Below are 20,727 nucleotides of genomic sequence, written 5' to 3'. Positions count from 1 at the left end.
CTGCGTCACACCAAGGAGAAAAGGAAAGAAAAAAGACAAATGTTAGAAAAACTCAAAAATAGTAACAATTTTGGGTGTTGTTAAAGTCTATATAAAGCTAAAACCTTTTTTTAGTTTTTAAATAAAGTGTGGACGGGTTAGAGCCCCTCTCAGGTCTGTACAGCTGTCTATGGCTTCACTCTATGTTCTGGTGGCCAATGTCACCGAGATAAAAAGTGAGGGGAATCCAAAATTTTGGGCTGTGACCACATTAGGAATAGAGGGGGAAATCTTCCAATTGGAGCACCTGCTGCAGTGACAACTGTGCTAAAAGAGAGATTATTGCTCACTTTGGAGGGAATTCCTCTCACTTCCTGTTGTGTCTACAGGACAGGAAGTGAAAACTCCCCAATGGGACACAGAGGGCAAAAAAAAGCGGACAGGTGTTTCCACCTTTCTCTACTCTGTCAAAAACTAAAACAAGGTGTTGGCTTTGGGTATAAAGGTCCGCTTTCAAAACCTCTCTGTAGTAACCCACAATTAGATAGAGATATGGGAGCTTTCACAGTTTTATTTTCTAAGTGCAAGCTCTTGGAATCTTACCTTGAAACTTACTGTACTACTTAGCAAGCCCCTGGCTTAAAACCAAGATGTTTGACAATTGATGTGTTGGCAGAGCGCTGGACCCAAAGGTAGACCCGGGTATCCTTGGGGGGTCACTAGAGTAGTCTTAAGAATGCAGAAAAGATTGAAGCACCACAGATCTAATGTGACAAGAGGCCGGAAGAGAAAGCCAATGTGTTTTGGGGGTTCAAATACTGGACAACATGTTGCAAAATAAAAAGATAGGAGTACTGTCTTCTCTGTTACTGCCTACACTGACCTCTCTATGCACTCTGTTCCTGCCTATATCGTCCTTTCTATGCACTTTGTTCCTGCCTATACCGTCCTATCTTTCCATTCTATTCCTGCCTATACCATCTTCTCTGTAAACTCTGTTCCTGTCTATACTGTCCTCTCCGTACATTCTGTTCCTGGTTATACCATCCTCACTGTAAACCCTGTTCCTGCCTAAACCGTCCTCTCTTTCTATTCTGTTCCTGCCTATACTGACCTCTCTGTTCCTCCCTACACTGTCCTCTCTGTACACTCTGTTTCTGCCTATACCGTCCTCTCTTTCTATTTTGTTCCTGCCTATACTGACCTCTCTGTTCCTCCCTACACTGTCCTCTCTGGACACTCTGTTCCTGCCTATACCGTACTCTCTGTCCATTCTGTTTCTGCCTATACCATTCTCTCTTTCTATTCTGTTCCTGCCTATACTGACCTCTCTGTTCATCCCTACACTGTCTTCTCTGTACACTCTGTTCCTGCCTATACCGTCCTCTCTTTCTATTCTGTTCCTGCCTATACTGACCTCTCTGTTCATCCCTACACTGTCTTCTCTGTACACTCTGTTCCTGCCTATACCGTCCTCTCTTTCTATTCTGTTCCTGCCTATACTGACCTCTCTGTTCCTCCCTACACTGTCCTCTCTGTACACTCTGTTTCTGCCTATACCGTCCTCTCTTTCTATTTTGTTCCTGCCTATACTGACCTCTCTGTTCCTCCCTACACTGTCCTCTCTGGACACTCTGTTCCTGCCTATACCGTACTCTCTGTCCATTCTGTTTCTGCCTATACCATTCTCTCTTTCTATTCTGTTCCTGCCTATACTGACCTCTCTGTTCCTCCCTACACTGTCCTCTCTGTACACTCTGTTTCTGCCTATACCGTCCTCTCTTTCTATTCTGTTCCTGCCTATACTGACCTCTCTGTTCATCCCTACACTGTCTTCTCTGTACACTCTGTTCCTGCCTATACCGTCCTCTCTTTCTATTCTGTTCCTGCCTATACCGTCCTCTCTGTACACTCTGTTCCTGCCTATACCATTTTCTCTGTAAACTCTGTTCCTGCCTACACTGACCTCTCTGTTCCTCCCTACACTGTCCTCTCTGTCCATTCTGTTTCTGCCTATACCATCCTCTTCTGCACCCTGTTCCTGCCTATACTGTCCTCTCTTTCTATTCTATTCCTGCCTATACCATCTTCTCTGTAAACCCTGTTCCCGCCTATACCATCCTCTCTTTCTATTCTGTTCCTGCCTATACTGTCCTCTCTTTCTAGTCTGTTCCTGCCTATACCGTCCTCTCTGTAAACTCTATTCCTGCCTACACTGACCTCTCTGTGCACTCAGTTCCTCCCTATACTGACCTCTCTGTACACTCTGTTCCTGCCTATATTGTCCCCTCTGTACACTCTGTTCCTGCCTATATCATCCTCTCTGTGCACTCTGTTCCTGCCTATATCATCCTCTCTGTGCACTCTGTTCCTGCCTATATCATCCCCTCTGTACATTCTGTTCCTGCCTAGATAGATAGATAGATAGATAGATAGATAGATAGATAGATAGATAGATAGATAGATAGATAGATAGATAGATAGATAGATAGATAGATAGATAGATTCCTGTCTATATTGTCCCCTCTGTACACTCTGTTCCTGCCTATATCATCCCCTCTGTACATTCTGTTCCTGCCTATACCGTTCTTACTGTACATTCTGTCCCTTCCTATATCGTCCCCTCTGTGCACTCTGTTCCTGCCTATACCATTCTCAGTGTGTGACAGTACCCCAGCATCCTTTATCTAGGAAAGCCAGAGACAGATATGCACTCAAAGTATGGGGCATGGTGCCAAGGCCCCTAGGTGAGGCCTCAGCAATCAGAAAGCCAGTCTGAATGAATACAAGAAACAATGCTTTAATGGTCCCACCGCATCTTCACCTGTCCACGGTGGGAGCTGTGGTGGAGATGTGGTCGAATAAACAGCGAATCCCTCTCTATCCTGTTTCATCAGCAACAAAAGCTGGCTGGTTGCTATTGGTTTTAGCACTTCCCTTCACAAGATAATAAAGGCTTTGTGCATGAGCTGCAAGAACAGATGTGAAAATGTTTAGAGATGTGAACATTTACCACTCCTTAATAACAGCACCCCAGGGGGAACGGGAAAATTATTGTTATAAGGAGGGTGGCTTCCGAAAAAAAAAAACACCATTATTCCCTTAAAAAGAATAACACCACATTGTGTATGGTGTGTGCTGTGACATCCTGTCTAATTAGACATTTATGGCCGGACTGGGAGCTCGCAGCCTGTCCTTACGTCATGCAGCCAGCGGTGTGGTATCCCAACACTTACACAGGGTCAGGAAACTACCCAGATTATTTAAAGGGGAGATACAGGACTTTATCTGGATACACAAACAGAAATATTAATTTCGGAAAGAAAATAGGGATCGATAGGCAGACAGACAGATAGATATCTGACTAATAGCCATATAAAGATGGATAGATAGATAGCAAAAATCTATCTATCATTCTACCTATTTTTCTATTTCTATTTCACTCTCTCTATCTTTGTATCTATCTGACCAATAGCCATATAAAGATAGATAGATAGATAGATAGATAGATAGATAGATAGATAGATAGATAGATAGATAGATAGATAGATAGATAGATAGATAGATAGATAGATAGATAGATAGATAGAACTGAATAACAGACAGATCAACAGCTCAAATTATTTAGATTTAAAATAAAGGTAAAGAGAGCGAGAGAGAAATAAATAAATAGATAGATAGAAAACATCTATCTACTTAATGTTCTATTTCTCTCTCGCTCGTTCTATCTTTGTATCTATCTGGCTAATAGTCATATAAAGATAGATAGATAGTATGTCTGAATAACAGACAGGTCAATAGCTCAAGATTTAAAGCTTGATAAAAAGACAATAGGGATAGATAGATAGATAGATAGATAGATAGATAGATAGATAGATAGATAGATAGATAGATAGATAGATAGATAGATAGATAGATAGATAAAACTGAACGACAGACAGATCAATAGCTCAAATTATTTAGATTAAAACAAAGGTAAAGAGAGCGAGAGAGAAATAAATAAATAAATAGAAAACATCTATCTATCTACTTAATGTTCTATATCTCACTCTATCTAACTATCTGGCTAATAGCGATAGATAGATAGATAGATAGATAGATAGATAGATAGATAGATAGATAGATAGATAGATAGATAGATAGATAGATAGATAGATAGATAGATAGATAGATAACTAGTAGCCATATACAGATTGATAGATGGATAAATTATTTCAATTAATTATCCAATTTACTTCAGATAGAAAATTACTGATATGACTGAATAACAGACAAATTGATCAATATCTCAAAAAAATATAGTCAAATAAATAAAAAAAAAAAAAAAAGCTTTTTTGGCCATACTTCTCCTGTGTGTCACAGGAGTACACTTACTTTTGCAATTCCTGTGACTCGGAGTCGGCAGAGGGACTCGGGTGGGAGCACACACAAGTGCCCCCATGGGAAGCGGCTTCCCATGAGGGGCACTGGCCAGAGAGGAGGGGCCAGGAGTGCCGGCGGGGGACCCGAAAAGAGGAGGTTTGCGGTCGCTCAGTAAGTATAGAAATGTTTGTTAATTTTTTTACATTTTTTTTTTCCCTTTAAGGAAATAACCATGATTGTTCATACTCCGACACAAGGCAGCAATAGATATACAATCCAAAAAAGGAAAAATAATGTACTCATACACCATATGGCCAAAAGTTATGTGAAAACCCCTCCAGATTACTGGCATTTTAGAGAACTGTATACTTCCAACAGTTTGGTGAAGGCCCTTTTCTGTTCCAGCATGACTGTGCCCCTGTGTACAAAGCCAGCTCCATAAAGACTTGGTTTGGACTCGTTTGGGATGGAGGAACTTGAGTGACCTGTACAGAGCCCTGACCACAACCCTACTGAAAACCTTTGGGAGGAATCACGACTCTGATTGTGAGTTCATGTTCTGATGTTGGATAAGATAACCTATCTTATCCAACATCAGAACATGAACTCACATATGTTCCTTTGGTTGAATGGGGACAAATTCCCATTGACACCCTCCTAAATCTTTATGGAAAGCCTTCACAGAAGAGTTTAGGCTTCTATTTATAGCCACCAAAGGGGGGCTGACTCTATATTAATGGCCATGGTTTTAAAAAGGGATGTTTAACAAGCTCATACAGTGCCTTGAAAAAGTATTCATTCCCCTTGACATTTTCCACATTTTCTCATGTTACAACCAAAAACGTAATTGTATTTTATTGGGATTTTATGTGATAGACCAACACAAAGTGGCACATAATTATGAAGTGGAAAGAAAATGATAAATGGTTTTCAAAATTTTTTAAAATAAATATGTGAAAAGTGTGGGGTGGCATTTGTATTCAGGCCCCCGGAGTCAATACTTTGTAGAACCTCATTTCTCTGCAATTACAGCTGCAAGTCTTTTTGGGGATGTCTCTACCAGCTTTGCACATCTAGAGAGTGGCATTTTTGCCAATTCACAAAGTAGATATTTGTCAGCACATCATGGTTCGACACAAGGTAGCATCCAAGCGGATTATTTATTGCATGATCACAACACATGGAGAGTGCAAGGTTTCTGAGTCACCCAGGACCCCTTTGTCAGTATTTTTGCCCATTCTTCTTTGCAAAATAGCTCAAGTTCTGTCAGATTGGATGGAGAGCGTCTGTGATCGGCAATTTTCAAGTCTTGCCACAGATTCTCAATTGGATTTAGGTCTGGACTTTAAGTGGGCTGTTCTAACACATGAATATACTGTGATCTAAACCATTCCATTGTAGATCTGGCTGTATGTTTAGGGTCGTTGTCCTGCTGGAAGGTGAACCTCCGCCCCAGTCTCAAGTCTTTTGCAGACTCCAACAGGTTTTCTTCTAAGATTGCCCTGTATTTGGCTCCATCCATCTTCCCATCAATTCTGACCAGCTTCCCTGTCCCTGCTGAAGAAAAGCATCCCCACAACATGATGCTGCCACCACCATGTTTCATGGTGGGCATGGTGTGTTTAGGGTGATGTGCAGTGTTAGTTTTCTACCACACATAACGTTTTGCTTTTAGGCCAAAAAAGTTCAAATCTGGTCTCATCTGACCAGAGCACCCTCTTCCACGTGTTTGTTGTGTCCCCTAATGGCTTCTCGCAAACTGCAAATAGGACTTCTTTTAGCTTTCTTTAAACAATGGCTTTCTTCTTGCCACTCTTCCATAAAGGTCAGATTTGTGGAGAGCACGACTAACAGTTGTCCTGTGGACAGATTCTCCCACCTGAGCTGTGGATCTCTGCAGCTCCTCCAGAGTTACCATGCACCTCTTGGCTGCTTCTCTGATTAATGCTCTCCTTGCCCGGCCCTATGATGAATTGAACATTGCTCAGTGATATGTTCAAAGCTTGGTATATTTTTTTTATAACCTAACCCTGCTTTAAACTTCTCCACAACTTTATTCCTGACCTGTCTGGTGTGTTCCTTGGCCTTCGTGATGCTGTTTGCTCACTAAGGTTCTCTAACAAACCTCTGAGGGCTTCACAGAACAGCTCTATTTATACTGAGATTAAATTATACACAGGTGGACTCTATTTACTAATTAGGTGATTCTGAAGGCAATTGGTTCCACTAGATTTTAGGTAGGGGTATCAGAGTAAAGGGGGCTGAATACAAATGCACGCCACACTTTTCAGATGTTTGTAAAAAAGTTTGAAAACCATTTATCATTTTCCTTCCACTTCACAATTATGTGCCACTTTGTGTTGGTCTATCACATAAAATCCCAATTTACGGTTTTGGTTGTAACATGACAAAATGTGGAAAATGTCAAGGGGTATGAATACTTTTTCAAGGCACTGTATTTTAAAAACACAAAGAAGCAAAACGCAATGAAAGGCATGAACGTACCTGTATGTACAAACATGTGCTTCACATAGTTTTGTTTGGCGGTGAAGGTTTTGTTGCAGAGAGTGCACTCATAAGGCTTTTTCTCTCCCTGCACGCTGCCTGTGCTATGTCCTCCTTGGGGTTGTTGGTTTTGGATTTGGGAAGGATACGATGGCATTCCTCCCTGGGAAACAGACACAAACTGGGGCTGCTGACCAGCCAGGGGTTGGGGCAGGCTGAAGAGAAAAGGCTTGGGTCCGGTGCCAGCCGCCTGCGTTGTGAACAGGGCCGGAAGGTAGGTATTGCCCGCCGTGCCGATGACCTGGGTGTTGCTGGTCAGAGTGAGCGGCATCCTCAGGTTGCTGGTGAGGGTTTCGGTCTGGCGTAAGTACAGCTGAGTGGTTGGCATAGCTTGCCCTATGGACTGGGTTACAGAAGTCTGTAAGACCCCTTTCTCGGTGCTATTGCTAACACTGATGACTGTGCTGTCCATTTTAATGTCATTGCTCCTCTCCGGAGAAGACGAGCTGGTTTCTAAGTGCTGTTGGTTCTGGTTCTCAACGCATTCGGTGGACAAGGCGTTAGACTCTAGTTGAGAGGGATCCTGTTGACCCTCCCGTACAAGGTTAGGCATATACTGCTGCTCCGACGTGTCGGGCTCTGTGCCAATGGATGAGCTCACTCCAGAGTCAAAGCTCTCTCCTTTTGGTTCACTCTCCGTGCCTTCTGCTTGATCGGTGTCTTCAGTGCACTCTTCGGACTCATTGCGTTCGAGGCCCTGCGGCCTTTGCTGACCGTAGTAGTCATAGTCGTCTTCCACTTCCTGCTTGATGTGTATGTTTCCCATCAATGTCTGAATCCGGACGGGGCGCGGTTGTTTGCGGCAGTGGGTGGTTTCCGGGGTGGTGGTGAGATACCGCTCCATCCTCTGAGAGCGCTGGTGAATCCTCGTGATCCAGCTAGGCTCTTCTATGTGATGTTGTCTAGGCAGCCCCAAGGCAGTTTCGTGATGGCTGACCAGGGCTCCGCTGTAAAACGAGCGTTCCCCACTGCCATTTTGCATGGAACACGTGTATAAGGCAGAGTAGATCCTGTCCACGCTATGCTGACGGTGGCTCTGCAGAAAGCCAGATTCGGTGTCACTACTTTGCCCAGAGGTTCCGGATTCCGGAGTCCCCCTGGGCGTCTCTTGACCAGAGTCCGGTATGAGGGGATAAACCCCACCCACGTTTTGTGAGACAATTCGCGTGCATTCGTCTATGACGGTTTTTATCTGCAGGATGCTGGCAGCAGTAAGGATTTGGAGGGCCTCCGACTGGGAGACCCGCAGCACTCCGCTGTACATAAAGTCAATGAGCTTCTGGACTGCGTGGACCGACACCACCGACGGGATCTCGATGTCGCTGTAGCCGAGCAGCAGCTTGTCCTGGAAGAATGGGCTGCCAGCGGCCAGCACGCAGCGGTGTGCCCGCAGCATGCTCCCGTGGATTCGCACCGTCACGTCACAGAAGTGGCCACGGTTGCGCTGCTCGTTTAGCGTCTCGAGCACGGAATTGCTGAAGTTGTGAAGGTTGATGCTGTGAGTGCGCTCTGTCATCCCCTTGCAACTGAGGTCACCTGGGAGGAGATACAAAATGGCCGACAAGATGTCAATATCAAAAACTGAAACGGGACAATTATTAAAAACAAATCTACATAAAAAACGTTATTGTGATAAAGAAAACCATATCTACATAAAAGCTAAAAAACATTTCAACTTGTATTTGTCCCAAAGCTTATTAAATGCTTGAGAGATACTGAGGTCTCCAAACTTTCTAAGCAAAGGGCCAGTTTACTGTCCTTTAGACTTTAGGGGGCTGGACTGTGGCCAGTGGAAGTACAGGATGCCCTGGCGTCAGTGGGAGTAATGCTCCATTTTTGGTATCAGTGGGAAAAATAGTACCCCAATCGATGGTGTCAGTGGGAGGATTAGTACTCCATCGATGGTGTCAGTGGGAGGAATAGTACTCCATCGATGGTGTCAGTGGGAGGAATAGCACTCCATCGATGGTGTCAGTGGGAGGATTAGTACTCCATCGATGGTGTCAGTGGGAGGATTAGTACTCCATCGATGGTGTCAGTGGGAGGAATAGTACTCCATCGATGGTGTCAGTGGGAGGAATAGTACTCCATCGATTGTGTCAGTGGGAGGAATAGTACTCCATCGATGGTGTCAGTGAGAGAAATAGTACTCCATCGATGGTGTCAGTGGGAGGATTAGTACTCCATCGATGGTGTCAGTGGGAGGAATAGTACTCCATCGATGGTGTCAGTGGGAGGAATTTTATCCCATTGATGGTGTCAGTGGGAGGAAGAGTACCCCATCGATGGTGTCAGTGGGAGGCAAAGTGCCCCATTGCTGGTGTGAGTGGAAGGAATGGTGCCTCATCATTGGTGTCAGTTACAGGAATAGCGCCCCAAGGGCCAGATAGAGGCAAGCAAAAGGCCACATCCAGTCCCCAGGTTGCAGTTTGGAGAACACTGATTTAAACCATCAAACGATAAGCACATATATAACAATTTTGTGTTTTTTATTTATTTTTATTTTTTTTTGTTTTTTTAATCATTCATAATTCTTGCTCATATTTGGAAATATTTACTTTTTATTTGCCTACTTTTCTTTTTTAACATCGATTACGGTCTTAGTCAAAATGTTAAATTACTTACGCTGATCTTTAACCGTATGGAATGCAAATTTACAAAATGTAAAAATAACTTAAATTCCTGGTGCCCAACCTGCTTTAAACATCATGTACCCTTTGGTATATGATGTGTGGCCCTCGGTCGGACCTCAGCAGTTTGTAGTGGGAACATTGATAAGGTAGCATTGATCTCTAATAGCCTTGTGTAACATGTTCCCAGTTTCTTATTGTCTTCTGCAGCATAATCCCAGCTAACAATGTACCCTCTTCCTCCCTCTCTCTCTCTCTCTCTCTCTCTCTCTCTCTCTCTGTCTATCTATATATATATATGTATGTATATGGCAGTAGGGCAATGGACAGTGTCAATCGGTGGCGGTTGGTGTCTTTTTTTGGGGGAGGCAAACAATCACCCATCCCACCCCCTCAGTGGCACCCAACCCCCCGCTGTTTGCCGGTCGGTACGGCACTTACCTAATCACGGCGGTTAGAGTGGTGCAGCGGCCCGGCTCAGAGTGTCCTTCCCTCCATGGCGGCTTCCAGCTCCTCCCCTCCTCCTCCTAGGTGTCCAATAAGATCGCCTGTCCTTTCCTGGTGTCATAACCCGCTTCCTGATTGGCTTGTAGGAGGATCAGTGTTACAACAGCGATTATTGATTCGCTGTTGTAACACATCTGGGTGGGCTCGGAGCGCACTCTCTGCGACCCAAGCCCACCCTATATTGAAGCCTATTAGAGCCTCTGGCTCTAATCGGTGCTTCAAAAAAAAAAACAGCCCCTCCGCATTGGAATCCATGCGCCGGTGTCTTGAAAGGGGCCGGACGCATGGATAGGGGAGGTGGCGATGTACAGGGGGAGGGGTTCCCCTGGTGTCAATAGAACGGTGGACGGAGGTTGGAATCAGTAGAGCAGTAGGGCAGATATTGAGAGTTCTTTTTTAGTATTTTTTTAATATAACTATTTTTTACAATTTTTTTTTTACAATAATTTTTTTTTTTACATTTCTTTTTTTTTTTTACAATAATTTTTTTTTTTTACAATTTTTTTTAGGAGCCCCATTGGGGGGCTTTGGTGAAATATCAAGGTTCTAAACAAATCCCCGATGTCTCACTTTTGAGAAAGGGACCAAGGACAGAATTTCCCCACTTCCTTTCTCTGCAGCCAAGCAGCAGGGCGAATGTGTGCAGCACAGCATGATTAGGGTGTGCCCAGTCACACCTGGCACACCCTGTGCACACACCTATGTCTCCTGTATTAGCTCTGCAGTTTCTGACAGTTCTCTCAAGCATTACGTATACTGAATATTAGGTGCAGCCCTTTGGTGATGTCAGGGGCTGCATTTGAAGCCCCCTTCAGCTCATCAGGTGACAACCGTTGACTTAGATTTTAAAGGACATTTCTCAATAACGTGCAAACTTAAAGGGTCAGTCTACCAAAAACTGATTATTAAAAAAGACACTGGTGAGCAGAGTCAACCATCAACTCTACTTGTAAAAATAAATCCATAAATCTGAATCTGCCTGTGGCAAAGTGAGAAACATCTTAAATTGCTTCTCTCATCCAAAAACTCATTTGACGTAATGCACATCTGCAATATTCAAATGCGTCAAAAGGGGGCAGCAGAGACCCTTGTTTAGCTTGGTCCATGCTCTTCCAGTTCAGGATAAGCCGTACCAAGAGGAAATAAGGCTTTATGATGTGTAAAGCAGTGAACGTATGAGGTCAGGAATACTTTCATAGGACTTTAAAAGGTCAGCACCCACTCATCTGATATTTAAGTTAAAAGTAAAGTCTGCTAGGTTGAGCCTTTTCTTGGCTTTATGGGGACACTAGTGTCAAGATTCGACTTAATTCCTGGCTCTGGTGACAAGCAACATGAAGCCTTGGATGTTCCTGGCCATCTTGAAGTGTGTCTGCTCCTACAGCTGCATTCTCCATAGTATACAAAAATTGAAGGAAAAGAGGGACCCCCCCCCTTAATGGTTCCAGCAGGTGTACAAACCAGGGAATCTCCCCACACAGATGTTACCACTGGAGTAGGCATGGTGCTACCTCCCTTCCACAACTCGTTATTGGTCAATGAGACTGGCCATCACACTGATGGACTAATAATGAAATTAAAAAGGCAAGAAGAGATGGGCCAAAGTGCATCTTGCAGAGGTGAAGTCCGGATTTACACAAATGAAATGGTTACCGGGCTCCCAGGTTGCTTGCAAGCCACGGTTAGGAGGCACGTGTCAGTCACTGCTGGAGGCATGCAGAACAGCATGTCATGGAATTTACTGTGACTTTGTCTACCAGAGGAGAGAGTCAGCTCTCCACCCAAAGGGTACGGCTGGACACATGATGGGGGGGGGGGGGGGGATTTACTAAAACTGGGGCGGGCAAAATCTGGTGCAGCTCTGCATAGAAACCAATCAGCTTCCAGGCTTTATTGCCAAAGCTTAATTGAGCAAGCTGAAGTGTGAAGCTGATTGGCTATCATGCACCGATGCACCAGAAGTTGGAAGCTGATTGGCTATCATGCACCGCTGCACCAGAATCAGAGTGCCCCAGTTTTAGTAAGTCTCCCCCCCATGGGGTCTGTGAGGTGGTGACTGAGGTTGGACTCATGCAGTGAGAGAAATTAGGCACCTTACAGAGAGGGAGAGAGGTGAAACACCTGCAGTGTGGGTGGAAGGTGCTTTACCTGAACTGAAGAAGGTGAGACACCCGTAGTACGGGAGGAAGGGAGTAACCCTGCAGTAGTGAGGGAGAACGGTGGGACAATTGAACTAAGGGAGGTGAGACACCAGCAATGTGTACCTGCAATGAAGGAGTAAGGTGGGATGTTTGCAGTGATGGAGGTGAGGCACCTACAGAGATGTAGGGAAGTGAGGCACCTGCAGTGTGGGAGGTGGGATACCTACTGTGAGAGAGGGAGCTGAGACACCTTCAGTGAGGGAGGAAGGTGGGTCACCTGAACTAAAGAAGGTGAGACACCTGTGGTACGGGAGGAAGAACACTAAGGGAAGTGAGATACCGGCAGTGTGTACCTGCAGTGAAGGAGTAAGGTGGGACATTTGCACTGAGGGGGAGCGGGATACCTGCAGCCAAGGAGGAAGGTAAGACACCCGCAGAAAGGGAGGAAGGGGAGGCACCTGCAGTGAGGTAGGTGAGACACCTACAGAGAGGGAGAAAGGTGAGACATTTGCCATGTTGAAGGCGATACACTTATGCCGCGTACACACGCCCGGTTTTGCCGTCGGAATAAACTCTGAAGGTTTCTCCGACGGAATTCCATTCAAGTGGTCTTGCCTACACACGGTCAACCCAAAGTCTGACCAAAGTCCGACCATCCAGAACGAGGTGATGTACAGCATGTACGATGGGACTAGAAAAAGGATGTTCAATAGCTTCCGTCTCGTACTTGCTTCAGAGCATGCATCGTTTTTGGTCCGTCGGAACAGCATACAGACGAGCGGTTTTCCCGATAGGAATTGGTTCTGTCAGAAATATTTAGAACATGTTCCATTTGTAGGTCCCTCAGAATTTTCGAAAAAAAAAAGTCAGATGAGGCACACACATGATCGGAATAGACGATGAAAAGATTCCATCGGACTTTTTCTGTCGGACATTCGGCTCGTGTGAACGCGGCTTTACAGAGAGGGAGGGAGGTGAGACACTTGCAGTGAGGTAGAAAGGTGGGACAACTGCACTAAGGGAAGAGAGACACCAGCAGTGTGTACCTGCAGTGAAGGAGTAAGGTGGGACATTTGCACAGAATGGGGATGAGATACCTGCAGCTAAAGATGAAGGTGAGACACCTGCAGTGAGGGTGGCAGGTGGGACACCTGTACTGAGGAAAGTGGGACACCTGCAACCAGGAAGAAAAGTGGGACACCTGCACTGGGTAGCGGGGGTGTAAGTGAGGGAGGTAGGACACCTGTAGCCGAGAAGGAAGATAAGTCACCCGCAGCCAGGAACATCTGCAGTGGTAGAGGTGAGGCACCAGCAGCAAAAGAGGAGGGTAAGACACCTGCAGCAAGGAAGGAAGGTGAGAAACCTGCAGCAAGGAAGAGGAGACACCTGAAGAGGGGGCAGAGAGACACCTACAGCGGGGGGAGGATACACACATTCAATGAGGGAGGAAGGTGGGACACCTGCAGTGTGGGAGCTCAGACACCTGGAGTGAGGAAGTCGAGGTACCTGCAGTAAAGTCTGACATTTGCAGTGAGAGACCTTGAGCGAGACAGACTGGAAACCTGTAATGAACAAAACTGACAGATGGAGTGAGTAAGGCCTGACACCTCCTGTGAATGAGCCCAGACACCTGTAGTGAGTGAAACCAGGTATCTACATTGACTGAGGCCAGAACAATGGGGTACAGGTAGACAGAGCAAGGTGGCACACCTAGGGCATCTAAAGCTTGACAGTAGTGAGTGGGGCTGGACACCTAGAGTGAGTGAGACCAGACACCTTGAGTGAGCGAGTCCAGCTACCTGGAGTGAGTGAGTCCAGCTACCTCGAGTGAGTGAGCCAAGACTCCCGGAGTGAGTGAGTCCAGCTACCTGGAGTGAGTGAGACCAGACTCCCGGAGTGAGTGAGTCCAGCTACCTGGAGCAAGTGAGCTAGGCGGGATATTAGGTTTACTGACAGCGGACACATGGATACACCTGAACTGTGTAAGGCCGGAAACACGAGCCTATAGTTGAGATATCTGGATAGCAGAGTAAAGCAGCTTGTCTTTAGTGGGCACAACCAGCATGTTGTTTAATGTGTGCCAGGAGCCTGATGTACAGGCCCTGTCATTCTCTGTACATTAATTAGCAGCGCACCATTGCCTGGCATGACAGAAGACATGGCAGCGGCTCAGTGTATAAGGGGAATTTGGCTCATGGCCATGGTGTCTTAGTACTCACAATCAGACGACTTTGTGTGTGCACACGTGCTGATTGGTTGCTTGATGTCTGTATGTGTTGAGTGGATATGGCTGGGCACCGCAACAGGACAGCTACAAAGTTCTGGCAGAGGCGGCAAGGCTTGGCGCTGCTTTCTCTCGGCTGAGTAATCTCATTCTCCACAGACGCCTTCTGGTTTTCAGCTGTCCGGAGTCTCTTCCTGTGAACAGACAAAGGAGCCTTTGAGGGGAGCGGACTGGAGGTTTGGGGGGAAAACAAGGAATTTTTAGAATATGCTAACGATAACCTCCATCTATTCTGAGCAAGAGGCTTCCATTGTGTACTATGATCAGACAAAGGTCTTGCCATCAATGACCGTACACCCTCAAATCTTCTACATGCCTGCTGTACGGAGCCCCTGGTCACAGGCTCCCTCTATTAAAGAAGAAGAAGGAAAAAAAAAAAAAGAACCTCTCCCCATTGTTCTCATAATTAGTCTTATTCCTAGGTGCTCTATTATTCGGCAAGACTGACACACAATGCTGTTAATTAGCTAATTGACATAAGGCAGAAGTGAAGTTTATTCATTGTGTGACATCTAAAGAATGTATGTGAAAAAAAGGGGGCTGTTTCTGTTCTTCTCAGACATTAAAGAGAATGTAGAATCTTCATAAAAAGTATTTTACATATATATAAAAAAATAGTGTGAAGCTTTGCTCAAGCTTCAACTTTTATCCAGTAGAGCTTGAATAGAGTGAGAGGAGGGTTGGAAGCTATGTCAACTCTTTATTGTTGTCTGTGTCCATTTGGGAGATTCTATTCACTTCCTATTTGACAGTACAAGAAGGAAAGGAAAATATCCCCACTTACTGTTTATTTGATTGATGTTAGATGGAACGGGAAGTGGGCCTGAACTTCAAATAGCTGTTGGTCATATCTTTAAAGCAGCCTTTTTAACCAGGGTCTTGTGGAATCCTAGGGTTCCTCCAGATAAGGGTTTCTCAAGCAAGTTCCATTGAACCCTGGGGTTCCTCCAGAGGTTGCTAGGGTTTCCTTGAGCAATGAGCAATTTCTGCTTCTCACCCTTGATCTTTTTAGCTATCTAGAAAGGGCTAAGTCTTCCCAATGACCACAAGTGTAAGAAGAATTGTTTCCACCGACCATTACACTAATGTATCATGAGATGCAGATATAGTAATTTTTAGCAAGAGTTCTCTGAGACCGAAAATTATTTAAGAGTTCCTCTGTGTTGAAAAAGGTTGAGAAAGGCAGCTCCAGATGGTAGATAGGAGTTCCTTGAGAAATGAGTAACTACTGACATCAATATGTTTCTAGCAATCTTTTAGGAAAGCATTCTTCCTACTGACAATCAATGGAAAGGACATTCTTCCCACTAACCACCAATGCAATGAGTCCCTCTCCTAATGATCACAAATGTAAGGTGGTCCTTCTCCCACTGACCACCAATCTAAGCGAGCCCTTCTCCACTGATCACCAATGTGTAAGTGAGCTCTTTACTGACCATCAATGTAAGGGAGATTCTCACTGACCATAAATGTAAGGGAGCTTCTCACTGAACATCAATGTAAGGGAGCTCTTCACCCGACCATCAATGAAAGGAAACAATTCACTAACCATCAATGTAAGGGGGCACTTCACTTACCATCAATGTATGGCAACTTCTCACTGACTATCAATGTAAGGGAGCTCTTCACTGACCATCAATGTAAGGGAGCTCTTCACTGACCATCAATGTAAGGGAGCTCTTCACTGACCATCAATGTAAGGGAGCTCTTCACTGACTATCAATGTAAGGGAACTTCTGACGGACCATCAATGTAGGGGAGCTCTTCACTGACTATCAATGTAAGGGAACTTTTCACTGACCATCAATGTAGGGGAGCTCTTCACTAACCATCAATGTAAAGGTAACTTCTCACTGGCCATCAATGTAAGGGAGCTCTTCACTGACCATCAATGACAGGGAGCAATTTACTGACCATCAATGTAAAGGGGGCACTTCACTGACCATCAATGTATGGGAGCTTCTCACTGACCTTAAATGTAAGGTGGCACTTTATTGACAGGGATTTAGTTAAAGTTTACCCTTTGGGCAGTCGGATCAGGACTCTCTACAAGCATGTTTATTTGTTGGCCTCAGAGCAGTCTATAGGGCTTTATCGGACAACTGGCAGACTGAAGAGCAAAGCGTACTCCAGACAAAATGTATTTTTTAGCTTTGGTTAGAGTTGGGAATAGTTAATCCTTCATCAATATTCTATTGCTTGTTTCCTATGAAGGGAGATTTTCCCTCACTTCTTGTTCTGGTGACAGTTCCCAGGTAATCACTAGGACAGGAAGCCAAGGAACATCTTTTCAATAGGGAAAGATAACAGTTTACTATTCTGTTACATTTTGCTGCTTTTGCCTTACGGTGGAGGAATGTTTTTTCACTTCCTGTTAATACATTTTTATAAGCTTCACCTTTAAATGATGAGCTTGCTGCCTTTACCCTATGCCATTAGGCTGCATATTATATGGGTGACCAATTAAAAGGCCTAGCCACAGCCAAGTTTGACTTTTAAAAGAAAAGTCAAGATATGCATATCTCGATATCTGCTGGTCATTGTGACATGCAGCCTTTTCCTATGTATTCTTTCCTCATATGTTCAGTCTGAAAAGGCCAGGTTTATCACAGAGAACAGCATATGTATGTTTCTACATCAAAAGAGAACACGGTACACATGCCTCTTAGCCAATATAGAACAGCCTAGCCAACCAGCCAATAGGGAAGAACGATGGCCCACCTCCCAGTCAAACAGAAGAGCATAGGCATACCTCTCAGTCAAAGAGAACAGCATTGGCCCTCTACTCAGCCGAAGGAAAACAATATAGGTCTACCACTTAGCCAACAGAGAACACTGTAAGCCTGCCTCTTATCCAAAAGATAAATGCATAGGCCTGCCTTAGCCAAAAGAGAACAGAGTAGGTCCACCTCTCAGCCAGAAAGGAACAGCATAGGCCCGCCCACTTAGCCAATAGAGAACAGTATAAGACCACCTCTCAGCCAAAAGAAAACAGTGTAAGCCCACCTCTTAGCCAAAAGAAAACAGCATAGGTCCACCTCTTAGCCAAAAGAGAACCACGTAGATCGTCCTGAGCCAAAGGAAAACAGCATAGTTCCACCTCTCAGCCAATAGAGAACACTGTAGGCCTGGCTCTCATCCAAAAGAGAAATGCATAGGCCTGCCTTAGCCAAAATAGAACAGAGTAGGCCCACCTCTCAGCCAAAAAGGAACAGCATAGGCCCACCAATCAGCCAACAGAGAACTGTGTAAGACCACCTCTCAGCCAAAAGAGAACAGTGTAAGCCCAACTCTTAGCCAAAAGAAAACAGAATAGGTCCACCTCTTAGCCAAAAGAGAACAGCGTAGATCTGCCCCAGCCAAAAGAGAACAACTTAGGTCCCCCTTTCAGCCAAAAGAGAACTGCGTAGACCTGGCTTAGCCAAATGAGACTAGCTTCAGAATGGGAAGGGCCCTCAACATACATAATACGTAAAAGCTGGCAATCTGAACACCTTTGCATTGCCTGCAAAGAACTTGCTAGAAGCTGTAAGCCCACCTTTTATATAAAGGCAACCTCCGCTGAAAATAATACTTCAGTTTGGTATGTTTGTATATCTTTTGGGGTCTTCCCATGAAAATCCATAGGTCCCCCCAACTGCTGAAACCCTTGGCAAAGCCTGGTTAGCGCTATTCTCCAAAACGGATTCTTCATAAAGTGGAGAAGTCAGGGAGTCTGGCTATTAGAGGGTGACAACCTTATTAGGACCCCATGGAGGGAGTACTGACACAAATTGCTATGCAGAAATCTGACCCAGTCCTCAGGGTATTTAGACATTTCCGGTTAAATTGGACCCTAACATCAGGTATATTTTTCATGTCTAGCACATGCATGCTTCGTAATGTGTGAGTTGAGCACTTCTAAAGACTTTGCACCTTCTGCAGAGATCACAGTACACCTCCTGACAATGCCTTCTTTCTGCTTTTCCTCTCCAGAAGGTTTGTACCATCTTTGTCCAGGCATCATCCAGGGTCACCAGCTACTTCCTGGACTGGGATGGTGGCTCAGAGAATACAAACGCATGAAAATCCTGGTGCCTGTGCAGTTCTTGGCTTGCACAAATTACAGATCAGCCCCAACTGCAGCCTCTCACCTTGTGACTTGCTACAAAGTTACAACGATGCAGTCCGCCTGCAGCTGACTGATGACATCATCTTCGCCTAGGCAAAATCACTGGACTGGAGCTCAAGGATGGCTTTTTAATGATAAATAGTGGCGCTTATCCTGAACAATGAAACTGTTGCTGTAAATTCTGACATGTCAGGAATTTATTTGAGCAGACTTGTATAGCTACTGAAAGTCCACTTAAAGAGCCTGAGTTCAGCCCCCCCAATTTTTTTGGTTTTCGATCTAGCAGGTAAGTGTTTCTGCTACCTGTATGATCACTGGGGAGATTTCCTTCCTGGTGAAAACAAGAATGAAATGATAGGGTGCAGATATCATCAAGACAGGGAGTCATAGACTGCAATAAGAACCAGTAAGATCAGGGCTTTTTTTCAGCGGGAACGTTGGGGAACGCAGTTCTGGCACCTCCGGATCTATCAATGCTGGCTGCTGGGGAATCTATTGTTGCTTGGGGAATTTATTGCTGTGGGTGGGTCTCTTGTTGCTGGTGGGGGGTTCATGTTGATGGGGGTCAATTGTTGCTTGGAGGGATCTACTGTTGAGGGAAGGGTCTATTGTTGCTGGCTGCTGCGAGTTATATTGTTGCTGAGGGGATCTATTGTTACTGGCTGTAGGGGATGTACTGCATTTCTTGCTATCATTACCAAATTCCTTACACATTACTTAGCAGCACAAAATTATACTTGGTTCTGGATACTCAAGAAGGGGCAGGTGGGAAGGGGGTTGAACTAAGAGACGGTATTCAAAGGGGTATAGGGGGCGGAGACAAAAGGTAATTTGAAAAGTGAAGAGTACCAGCACTTATTCTCTGAAAAAAAAGCCCTGAGTAAGATACAGTGCCTTGAAGAAAGTATTCATACCCCTTGAAATTTTCCACATTTTGTAATGCTACAACCAAAAACGTAAATGTATTTTATTGGTATTTTATGTGGTAGACCAACACAAAGTGGCACATAATTGTGAAGTGGAAGGAAAATTATTTTTAAAAAAAATAAATATGTGAAAAGTGTGGCGTGCATTTGTATTGAGCCCTCTTTACTCCAATACCCCTAACTAAAATCTAGTGGAACCAATTGCCTTCAGAAGTCACCTAATTAGTAAATAGAGTCCACCTGTGTGTAATTTAATCTCAGTATAAATACAGCTGTTCTGTGAAGCCCTCATAGGTTTGTTAGAGAACCTTAGTGAACAAACAGCATTATGAAGGCCAAGAAACACACCAGACAGGTCAGGGATAAAGTTGTGGAGAAGTATAAAGCAGGGTTAGGTTATAAAAAAATCTCCCAAGCTTTAAACATCTCACGGAGCTCTGTTCAATCCATCATCCGAAAATGGAAAGAGTATGGCACAACTGAAAACCTACCAAGACATGGCCGTCCACCTAAACTGACCGGCCGGGCAAGGAGAGCATTCATCAGAGAAGCAGCCAAGAGGTCCATGGTAACTCTGGAGGAGTTACAGAGATCCACAGCTCAAATGGGAGAATCTGTCCACAGGACAACTATTAGTTGTGTTCTCCACAAATCTGGCCTTTATGGAAGAGCGGCAAGAAGAAGCCATTGTTGAACGAAAGCCATAAGAAGTCCTGTTTGCAGTTTGCGAGAAGCCATGTGGGGGACACAGCAAACATGTGGAAGAAGGTACTCTGGTCAGATGAGACCAAAATGTAACTTTTTGGCCTAAAAGCAAAACGTTATGTGTGGTGGAAAACTAACACTGCACTTCACCCTGAACACACCATCCCCACCCTGAAACTTATGGTGGCAGCATCATGTTGTGGGGATGCTTTTCTTCAGCAGAGACAGGGAAGCTGGTCAGAGTTGATGGGAAGATGGATGGAACCAAATACAGGGCAATCGTAGAAGAAAACCTGTTAGATTCTGCAAAACACTTGAGATTGGGGAGGAGGTTCACCTTCCAGCAGAACAACGACCCTAAACATACAGCCAGAGCTACAATGGAATGGTTTAGATCAAAGCATATTCATGTGTTAGAATGGTCCAGTCTAAGTCCAGACCTAAATCCAATTGAGAATCTGTGGCAAGACTTGAAAATTGCTGTTCACAGACGCTCTCCATCCAATCTGACAGAGCT

General features: G+C 44.7%; 1 protein-coding gene across 6 annotated transcripts in view; it reads right to left on the bottom strand.

The window, feature by feature from the left end:
• The window catches only part of ZBTB20 (zinc finger and BTB domain containing 20), a 1,365,016-nt gene that overhangs the window by 28,436 nt on the left and 1,315,853 nt on the right, over positions 1-20,727 (bottom strand). For 5 of the 6 annotated variants that reach the window (XM_073617410.1, XM_073617409.1, XM_073617413.1 and 2 more), the window contains 2 exons: positions 14,404-14,602; positions 6,847-8,442 (listed from right to left, as the gene is read on the bottom strand). In XM_073617410.1, coding sequence (XP_073473511.1) covers positions 6,847-8,422 — 1,576 coding nt within the window. In that variant the 5' untranslated portion in view covers positions 8,423-8,442; positions 14,404-14,602. The remainder of the gene's footprint in view (positions 1-6,846; positions 8,443-14,403; positions 14,603-20,727) is intronic. The other variant, XM_073617411.1, reaches the window with a different exon arrangement.

This window comes from Aquarana catesbeiana, linkage group LG02, assembly GCF_042186555.1.
Source record: "Aquarana catesbeiana isolate 2022-GZ linkage group LG02, ASM4218655v1, whole genome shotgun sequence".
In the NCBI taxonomy this organism is placed as follows: Eukaryota; Metazoa; Chordata; class Amphibia; order Anura; family Ranidae; genus Aquarana; species Aquarana catesbeiana.
Note: the sequence above shows the minus strand (reverse complement) of the source record. Positions and strands in the feature narration are given on the sequence as shown.